The sequence below is a fragment of the Tupaia chinensis genome, unplaced genomic scaffold (assembly GCF_000334495.1).
Source record: "Tupaia chinensis unplaced genomic scaffold, TupChi_1.0 Scaffold000567_1, whole genome shotgun sequence".
NCBI lineage: Eukaryota > Metazoa > Chordata > Mammalia > Scandentia > Tupaiidae > Tupaia > Tupaia belangeri.
The window spans coordinates 123,422-134,170 of NW_006160080.1; the positions used below are offsets into that span (position 1 = coordinate 123,422).

At 43.9% G+C, this 10,749-nt stretch overlaps 1 protein-coding gene and 1 pseudogene across 3 annotated transcripts in view; both read left to right on the top strand.

Moving 5' to 3' along the window:
- The window catches only part of CA5B (carbonic anhydrase 5B), a 53,507-nt gene extending 50,911 nt beyond the window's left edge, over positions 1-2,596 (top strand). For all 3 annotated transcript variants that reach the window (XM_006157948.3, XM_027775454.1, XM_027775455.1), the window contains one exon: positions 842-2,596. In XM_006157948.3, coding sequence (XP_006158010.1) covers positions 842-1,021 — 180 coding nt within the window. In that variant the 3' untranslated portion in view covers positions 1,022-2,596. The remainder of the gene's footprint in view (positions 1-841) is intronic.
- Positions 2,597-4,697: 2,101 nt separating this feature from the next.
- Positions 4,698-8,675, top strand: LOC102481326 (lethal(2) giant larvae protein homolog 1 pseudogene; annotated as a pseudogene).
- Positions 8,676-10,749: the final 2,074 nt, after the last annotated feature.

The window sequence follows — 10,749 nt, forward strand, 5'->3', positions numbered from 1 at the left end:
GCTGAGAATTCTGTTGGTCAGCATGAGCATGGGGTTTCCCACTGCCAATTAAGACATCTATGTATATAGTTTGCCCACAATGCCCAGGTTCAGTGAGCAAGCAGTAATACATTTTTTTATATAGTGCATACTCATGCATGAGAGAGAGAAGGAAAAAGAAATAGAAATAAAGGGTCGCCTTTGACAGGATCTCATCGCACTGCTATCCCCTTTCTCCAGTCCTCTAGCTCTTCAGTATCTTGGGATCCTGAGCACCCACGTGTGCCTGTTGTGTTTTCAGGCCAGCCCAGGGATCTGAATCTGTGGTTGGCTATGTGGCTTCTAGCCTTGCAGGGAAGGTTGTATTACCACTGCACCGTACCTACTGGCCCACTACTTTTTTATGTTCACAATTCAGTTAAAGAAAACATTTTTATACTATTACTATATGCATCAGACCTTTCTTTTATTATCCTTTAAACTAGCTATTTTGGTTATTTAAAGACAAGGTTCCTGAGAATCAAAGAGATGAAGTAACTTGTCCTTGGTAAATGGCTAATATATGGGGTTAGGACTTTGCCCCCAGTCTTCAAATCCTAGGTACCCCACTGGTTTCACTTCCTCCTGTTGGCTCCGTTCTCTCCACACAATAGTGACCTGGCATTTTATTTCCTGTCAAGCAAGGAAGGCTTTCTTACCCAGGAAGAAGTTCTTCTATGTATCCAATCTGGATAAATATTTCAGAATCATAAAAATAAAAAGTAATTTTTTTCCATTACAACTAAAAATAAAAAGCAATTTATTCATGAGGAAAAGCTGGTTTTCTTCTAAAATTATTTATGCTTTCTGTTTAGATTTCTAGCTTGAGCAATTTCGGACCCTGCTTTTCACTTCTGAGGGAGAGAAGGAGAAAAGAATGGTGGACAACTTCCGCCCACTCCAGCCCCTGATGAATCGCACCGTCCGCTCATCCTTCCGTCATGATTACGTGCTCAATGTACAAGCCAAACCCAAGCCGGCCACCAACCAAGTGACCCCCTGAGACATTCCTATCTAGGCAGTATTTTGTTATAATACATTCTAACTTTTAAAAAAGAATTAACTAGACTATTTGAAACATCTGCTTTTAATAAGATTTATAGCTGTGTATTGCTCGGCATGGGAGTGCTTCATCAGTCTTTGAAGAAAGCTAGTTGGTAAACAAATGCTTTTTTTTTTTTCATTTTGTTATAGAGCACGTATACTTGCTCGGGGAGAGAGAGAGAGAGAGAGAGAGAGAGAGAAGGAGGGAGAGAGAAAAAGCATATGGGGGGCATACTGCAATCCCTTCTCCTCCATTCTCCTTTTGGGATTTTTAGGTATGCACACTTATGTGCCTAGTCTGTTTCTCTAATCCACTAGCTCTGGGGCTCAAATCATATAATTAGCCATGGGGGATCCAGCCACCTTAACCACCACACCACTGACTGCCCCCCATATTCTTACCTTTATTGTTAGTGATATTTTTCACTGAAGAATCAGCAAAAAAAAAAAGTTTCTGTGATGGCAACTTGTTGTTTATTATAATATCTTTTTATGTCTGACATTTTGGGGCTACCTTTTATCTTTATTAATTGGTGGTTCTATAGAGTTATAAGTAGGAATTATAATCAAAATGTTTAATGAGTGGTAAGAGACAGACACTTAACCATCCAGAACATAGGCCTTTCAGAAATAGTCATAGGGCCCAGACTGGCACTTCCTGGGTATACATTGCCATGGTTGTAGGTGTATTTTATTTAAAAACATGAATATGTATTATTTTAAAAGGGCTTTTCAATGTTTGCCCCAATCTTTAATTGTCATTATTAGTATGTGATATGCTTACTTACTATCAATTTATAATGTAGAAAGTATATTTCATAATTATAAGAAAAAAATTTTTGCAATGTCTGGAAATCTTATTGTATTTATAAAGAGCAGATATTTTACTTGAAGACTTGAGAATATAGAAAATATATGAAGAACATTTTAAAGAAAATGCTTAAAGCACCTAGAAATTAGAATTCTTTCATGATACATGTACAGAAATATTTTCAAAGAACTAGTAATATAATATCCAATAATTTACAGTATTATTTGGCATTATTTGTACACTATTGCATAGAATATAATGATAATATGTTTCACAATGACAAAGCTACCTTGGCTTTTCTTGAAAACTGTTTGAAATTTATTTACCCATTGGTCAAGGTTCTTTGTGAGGCAGGTGATCTACTTAAACTCCCAATTTATACAGTGATTTAGAAGACTTTTGTTGTGGTAATAGGGAGAGAAACTTGTCAGATAGACAAGTTTCTAGATAATTCTACATATTGAGGGATCCATGCTACTGTTGCTCTAGCTTAAATTTATTAGAATGATTCCAACTGCCTTTAAACCTATGTTAAGATTCAATGCTATATCAATAACTAGTAGTATATGCCAGTCATCTGATCTGCAAAATAAATAGAGTTGGATGAGTATACTTAACACTACTGAGCTGTGCACTTACAGATGATTAAGATAGAATGGAACTGCATCAGACTTAAAAATTCTGTGTGTAAAAGCAATCAATAAAGTGAAAAAGCAACCTACAGAATGGGAGAAAATAATTGCAAATAATGTATCTGATAATCTCTAGAATTTATAAGAAGCTTCTGGCCAGCCCCATAGTGCAGCACTTAAGCACTGTGCATAGAGAGCTGGATTCCACATGACTGACCGCAGTTTGAATCCCAGCCCTGGGATCTTGAAAAACATGCTGGGTGCATGTGCATGCATGCCCCAAATTGTGAAAGAATGGAACAATGGAGAAAGAGGATTGTAGCATGACCATGGCCCACTGGGGGGGTTCTCTCTCTCTTTCTGGTGAGCACACGTCCCTTTGGCCAAAGGGGGAAAATAAAAGAGGAACAATTAAGAGAATAAGAATACATTTTTAAAAAGAAAAAAGAAACTTCTATAACTCAACAACAACAATAACCAAATTTTAAATGAGTGAAGGGCCCAGCCTCTGGCACAGTCAGTAGTGTATAGGACTGTGGAGTTGGAAGTCACATGCTGATTGCAGTTCAACTCCCCAGTCTGGTTAGCCTGAAAACATGCCAGGCTCACGCATGTACCCAAGATCCTGTCTCTCTGTCTCATGCACACATACACTCTATTATGAATTTTTTAAATGAATTATTTAATTAACAATAAGCAAAGGTTCTTTTTGTTTCTGTTTTGTTTTTGCTATAGGGTGTGTGCACTCTCCATTCTCTTCTTGGTATTTTGGGCATGTATGCACACACGCCTGGCATGATTTTCAAGCTGCTGGGTCTGGGACTCAAACCATGGAGTCAGTTATGTGGTTTCCAGCCACCTTAACCTCCATTTCACCTGCTGGGCTAAGCAAAGATTTTTTAAGAGTTATTTATATATTATTGTTATTTTTAATTTTTGATGAGAGAGAGAGAAAGAGACAGACAGAGAGCAAGCTGCCAAGTCCAGGACTCATTTGACCACGTGGAAGTCTAGTGACTTTAACCATCACACCACCTGCCGGCCCCAAGCAAAGATTTTAATAGACATTTTTCCAAAGAGTATATACAAATGGCCAATAAGAACAAGAAAAGATGTTCAACATCACTAATTATTAGGTAATTATTAGGTAAGTGCAGGTTGAAACCACAACGAGATATCACATCACACTTATCATGATTGCCATTGTTAGAACAGAAAAATAACAAGTGTTGGAGAAGATGCAGAGAAGTTGGAACCCTTGTGCATTGCTGCTGGGATTGTAAAATAACTATGAAACAATTATAATTACCATATGACCCAGAAGTTTCATTTCTGGGTATAGGAGAGGTGCTTCAAAATTTTATGGAAAGTGATTATTATGAAATAACTGTGCATAGATTTCAATTTAATTATTTTTGCACCAAAATAATCTTTTACTTTAATTCCATTTATCCATGAACTTTTTGAAGTACCTTGTATATCCAAAAGAATTCCAAGTGGAGTGTCAAAGAGATATTTGCCACATCCATGTTTATAGCATCATTATTTATAACAGCCAAGAGGTAGAAGCAATCCACTGCCCATTAAGGGATGAACAACTAAAGAAAATGTAGTCTAACTGTACAATAGATTATGTAGCCTTTAAAAAGAAGGAGATCCTGTCACGTGCTACAGCTAGATCAACCTTGAAGACATGCTAAGTGAAAGAATCCAGTTGGAAAAGAACAAATACTGTACAATTTTACTCAATATTAAGTGCCTACAGTAGCCCAAACACTAGAACAGAAAGTAGAAAGGTGGTTGCGCTAGACTATTCCAATGTCTGGAATTCACATTTAGTGGATACAGAGTGTCGGTGTTCCTATACACTGAATTCTAGAAATCTGTTGAATATAAATATACTTAAAAGTATTGAATTGTACACTTAAAAATAGTTAAGATAGTAAATTTTGTTCTGAGAGGTTTTTTGTTGTTGTTTTGTTTGTTTGCTTTTTGCTATAGGGCATGTGCACTCGCCAGAGAGACAGAGAGAGACAGAGGGACAGAAAGCGAGAAATCACCCCCCAGGGGAGATGGCCACGCTGCAATCCTTTCTCAATTCTCTTCTCAGGATCTTGGGTATGCACGCAACACATGCACGGCATGAGTTTAAGCCACTGGGTCTGGGACTTGAACTGCAGTCAACTACATGGGAGTCCAGTGACATAGCCATTATGCTATCTGCTGGTCCAAGATGGTAAATTTTTAAAAATAGTTAAGATTTTATACTGACCCTGAAGAGGCACTGTAGAGTCTCTGACTACTGATACACCTTAACAAGAAACTTGAATTTTTACGCCCTCAAAAGTACTTTACTGGTGCCCCGCCAGTGCCTCAGGACCTGCGGGGCCACGGTGTACCCTGTGGGTGGCAGCTGCAGGCATGATGCCGACAGGCAGGCACAAGATGATGAAGTTTCTGTTCCAGTGGCAGGGTGCCCACCCACAGCACGAGAAGCTCAACCAGGAGCTCTTTGCCTTCAACAAGACCGTGGAGCATGGCTTCCCCAACCAGCCCGGCGCCCTGGCCTTTGACTCCAAGCTTCACATCATGGCTATTTGGCACCAGGCCTGAGGCCGTCAAGATCTATAGTGCCACCGGCGTGGAGTTCACAGGCCTGAACGAGGATGCAGTCACTGTCACCCAGATGCACTTTCTGCCTGGCCAGGGCCATCTCCTGACCCTGCTGGACAACAGCAACCTGCACCTCTGGGAGATCATCCCCAACAGCGCTCAGCTTCCAGCCACCCAGCTGACCTGCCTTTGATGGTGCCAGTGCATTGCCTGACCTCACCTGCATCACAGTGGTCTTGCTGGTGGCTGCTGATGACACGGCATCCCTGTGCACTGAGGGTGGCAGTGTCTTCTTCCTGGACATCACCACCCTGATGCTGCTTGAGGTGCAGACCCTAGGCCCGGAGAATGTTCTATGAAGCCTGCTGGATGACTACCAGTGTCAGAAGACATTGGGACCCATGGAGTCGCTCCAGGGACACCTGCGAGACCCCACTAAGGTCCTCATGGGCTACAGTTAGGGCCTGCTGGTCATTTGGAAGTGGGCCATGCAACATGTGGACATCTTTTTGAGGAACTAGCAGCTGGGGATCTGGGGGTGCGGCAGCAGTGCCACTGTCAACTCACACAGCGATGGCAGCTACACCATCTGATCCACAGAGGCCAGCAGCTCCCCAACACTGCAGCCCACAGTGGCCACCACACCCTATGGCCCCTTTCCCTGCAAGGCTGTCAACAAGATTCTGTGGTGGAGCTGTGAATCTGTGGGCCATGTCATCATCCTCAGTGGGGGTTGCCCCAGGCCAGTTATGGCAACCGCCACTAAATGAGTGTGCTGCAGCCGAGACACCGGTGACACTGGACTTCACCGTCTGCACCATCGACTTCTTCACGGTGCACAGCTCGGGGAAGAGTTTGACCACCCTCAGGCCCTGGCTGTGCTGCTGGAAAAGAGGCTAGTAGTGCTCAACCTGCAGACACCCAGGTGGCCAGCCATGCCTGCACCCTACCTGGTCACACCACACTCATCTGCCATTATCTGTCCGGCTCTCATGGCCAACGTCCCCACCAAGCTGTGGGCCTTCATCATGAGTGCTAGTGAGCAGCAGAGTCTCCAGCTGGCCTCCAGTCCCTCAAGCTGACCCATCACTGGGGGCTACGACCTGACCTAGGAGCCATCCTAGTGAGGGCTGCTGCTGAATGACCACGAGAATGGCACCATGCAGTTCTGCGAAGCCTCAGATGTGGTGCTGTGGCTACTGTACAAGCTGAGCTTGACCAGGCTCTTACAGACTGACTGCGAGCATGCTCCAACAGCCTGATCCAGGCCACTGAGGAAGACTGGTCACCCTTCTGCAAGGTGGGCTGCTTTGACCCGTACAGCAATGACCCCCCGGCTCAGGGTGCAGAAGGTCTCGCTTGTAAGTACAGAGCCCAGATGGGTGGCACTGCAGGCCAGGTGCTTGTACTGGAGCTCAGCAACATGCCAGTGGAGCAGGCAGTCAGTGTGACCAGGGTGGACCTCTTTCAGGGCCCTGAAGGCTTCATGTGGAAAGGCCTTGTATGTCTGAGCCAGCACACGGGGCCACTGCCCTGGACTGCTTGCTGGCTTTCAGCCCCACGTTCTGATACAGTGCCTGCCATCAGCCACTGTCACCACCTTCACGCTCCATGCCAAGTGGAGCCTTTTGGTCTTTGGCACCACTCATGGCTTTGGCCTCTTTGATTACCAGCACAAGAGCCCCGTGCTGGCCAAGTACACCCTTCTCCACAACGACTCCTTGACCATGGAGGGGCCACTGTCCCAGGTGAAGTCTCTCAAGAAGTCTCTGCACCAGTCTTTCCCACACATCTGCAAGAGCCGTGTCTTGGGCAAGAAGCATGCTGCTAATGCCAACAGCAAGTTGCAGGAAGCCAGTGTGCAGTTGGTGGAGCAAGCCTGCCCCTACCACGTGGAGGTGTCGCCTGTGTAGCATAGCATTGAGCCCTGCTCTGCTGGCGACTCCCTCTCAGATGTCATGTGCTGTCTCTACTTTGCCATTTCATTCTTCCAAGACGCAGCCCACCACAAGCCCACCATGTGGGCAGGCACCAACTCAGGCTCTGCATTCGCCTACGTGCTGGAGGTGCCAACAGCTTTGGTAGGTGGTAAGAAGCAGCTGCAGCAGGCGATGGAGGCTGTGCTGGGCAAGGAAGTGCAGCTGATGCATCGCACACCCATGGTGGCCACTGCAGTGCTGGACGGGAGCGGCCAGCCGCAGCCCAAGTCCTACAATGCCACACGGGACCTGGCGTGACATGCAGGGCAAGCACACTGTGCTTACTGTGTCTGAGGAGCAGTTCCAGGTGTTCACACTGTCCAAGGTAAGCACCAAGTCTAAGTTCAAGCTGACAGCCCATGAGGGCTGCTGTGTGCGCAAGGTGGCTCTAGCCACCCTCACCAGCATGGCCTTCAAGGACTACACCAAGATCTCCCTGGCCTGCCTCACCAACCTGGGCAACATGCACGTGTTTTCAGTGCCTGGCTTGCGACCTCAGGTCCTCTACTCCTGCACCCACAAGGAAGACATCAGCGGCATCGCTTCATGTGTCTTCACATGCCAGGGCCAGTGCTTCTATCTGAGTTTGGAGTTTGAACCCTTCTCCCTAAGTGCCAGAACATCACTGAGCCACTCTGTTCTCTGGACATCAGCTGGCTCCATGGTGCTACCCAGCCCAGACTCAGAGTGTCACCCAAGCTGAGCCAGGGACCCAAGCATCATCCTGGCCCCCCAGAGCTGTGAGGGAAGCCCTGGTCCCACCCACAGCAAGGGAACTGACACCCCAGAGCCACCTGAGGCCACCTTCTGGCCCATGTCTGTCAACTTGGCCACCAGTGCTGATAACACACCAGACACCATAGGGGACGTCACAGTGGAGGATATGAAGGATTTCCAGGGCACTTTGGAAGAATATGAGCGTAACCTGAGGAATGTGGTGGAAGATGAGGCCCATGCCTGCACCATCCTGATCAAATGAGGAAGGCCAGTGCCCTCCAGCCACACCTGCTCGGTAGAGCTGGGGCCAGGACCCTGGTGGTGACAGCACCACACAGGCTAACTGTGGGCTGCACCAGACCTGCTGTCTCTGCCCAGGCAGTCCAAGCCCTCCTGGCCCCTCTGACCCCACCACTTCCCACCCTTGCAGAGAATATTTTTCTAACGCCTGGGCTGGGCTGGACAGTTGTTTCTAAAACTATCTTGGTACTTGCTCCTGGGTCAGCCCCTGAGCCTGTGTGAGTGTGTGTGAGACTGGGAACTCTGCTGGGCACCCCAGCACGGCCCAGCCAGGGCAGAGTGTGTGTGTGTGTGTGTGTGTGTGTGTGTGTGTGTGTGTGTGTTTGGCATCAGGATGGTTTCCCTGTAGATTGTACCTTGGGGTTTTTTTTCCCTGCCATTTTGTTAAAATTAGCGACATTTTAATATTAAAAATACTGATTTTTAATATTGAAAATAGAAGCAATTAATATCTCTTTTTTTAAAAAAGTACTTATACTTTCCTAGACATGAAGGAGGAAATGGGTCTATGGTCTATAAAGGTGTTGGAAAAGAATGTTATAGTAAAATTGCTGCTCATCTTCATTAAGTGATACTAGATTAATAAAATTGTTTCTTTACAGTATCTTTTGTTGTTGTTTTAAAAGCCTTTATTCATTTTTGATCAAGGAAAAGGACAATTTTAATGTCAACTTGTCACCTAATCATACATTTGAACTTAACAGGATTTATTACCCTAGACACCGCACCTACTGACTTCACAAAATAAAATGATCTCTCTTCCATTCTCCAAGGTTTGCATACTGGAAGAATAAACAATCCCTTGCAAAAGCCAACATGGGTACTTGGCTTAGGTGTACATCACATAGCAAAATAGGAGCCAAACGAGGCCAAGAACATTGTTATAGTACACACGTACTATATCACAAACTCTCTTAAAAAAAAAAAAAAAAAAAAAAAAAAAGAAAGAAAAAAAAGCAAGCAGGTTCATTAGCATTAAACAACTTACAGCCTTAAAGCCTATGCTAATCCCAACAGCTAACTTGGACCAACAGAAACCAACTTCCCTGAATCCAACTACACTTAATAAAAAACTCAAAGTTGGAGGAAGTCCTCTAAAACAGACATAAATTGACCTTTCAATGCACCAGATGTGCTAAAGTGACATGACTTAGTCACACTTAAATCAACATTTATACACATAAGACTCAAGAATATCTTGTCCACTATTCCTTCCTATGTCTGAACAGGGAAATGCTTAACTACTCAGCTCATGCACTAACTGCATTAAAAATGAGATCAGTTGTGAATTTTTCTACTTCACACCACAAAATTCTACGGCCTATCGTCCATATATAAAACACTTTGTGTTCAGTCTGATGGCTATGACATTATCAAAAGAATGCAACTAAATTATTGTCACTAGCTTGTTTTAATCTAGTACTTGTCTGCGAAAATCCTTGCAACTATTTTCAATGCTCTTAAACCATTAGCTCCTACCACACAGCTTTACAGTACTCTTTTATCTGTAGATTCTTACCAAGACAATTAAAGTCATGCTATTAGAGAAAGCTTTTTCTAGCAGACCAGACTTACTCTGAAAACAATGAGCATATCATAAATGGCTTACCAGAAATAGTAAGAAAGCAAAATATGCTACACCATGGTAGTGTTAAAAAGCCATTTTTCTTAAAAAATGTAACCCAGAAAATTACATGGTCTACTAGCAAGATTCTACCTATCACAATATTATGATCTAGTTTCATGACAAAGCTTCTAGATATCCAGAAGGGAAAGAACATCAAAATGTGGTGGTAGCCTCAGTTAGCAGGGAGACAAGGCCTTAACACATAGAATACATCTACAGAAATGGGTAATAGGGGAAACACCATGGCTGGCTATAAAGGAGTGCAGTTTCTCCCTGTGGACCAATACTCCCTACAAAATAAACTGTGCCTCTGATTTCCATCCTTTATTCCACACCATTTTCTCCTCTTACCAAGATGTACTCAATTAAAATTTGTTAAGTTTTCATTTTTTGAAGTATGTACATGTATATACCTGTATACATACAAATTTATATGTCACTGTGTATGAATATTTGTGTGTATATGTACTGACATGTTAGAGCTACTAATATAATTTTTTGAGGTTTCTGCCAGCACATTCTATAATTAGTCTTGATAACTATTAGGTTGTTGGGAGAGTTATGACTATTTTTCCATGCAAAAATGCATTATGACTTTCTCGACGACCCAATATAAATGAAAGAGGTAGGAGAACTTGGTTGGTTCAAAGCTACCTGGAGAACTTTCCTGCACACAGGTTAGGGGAGAGTTGGCTATTCTTTTTCCTTTTCTAACTTGCCAGAGGGTATATGTACTTGCCATATAGAGACAGACAAGGAGAGAGGGAGAGGGAGGAAGCACCTCTCCCATAGCGTGTGACCACTACACAATACCTTCCCCTCCATTTCTCCATCACATTGTGGTTTGGGGCACACATGCACATGTACCAAGCATGGTTTTCAAGCCTCCTTAGCTGGGATTTGAACCATGTTATTGGCCATAGGAGATCTGGCTTCCTTAACCACCAGGCCATGGGGCCAGCCTTAAAGTTGACTATTTTAAAAAACCAGGCATCCACTCAAACAATT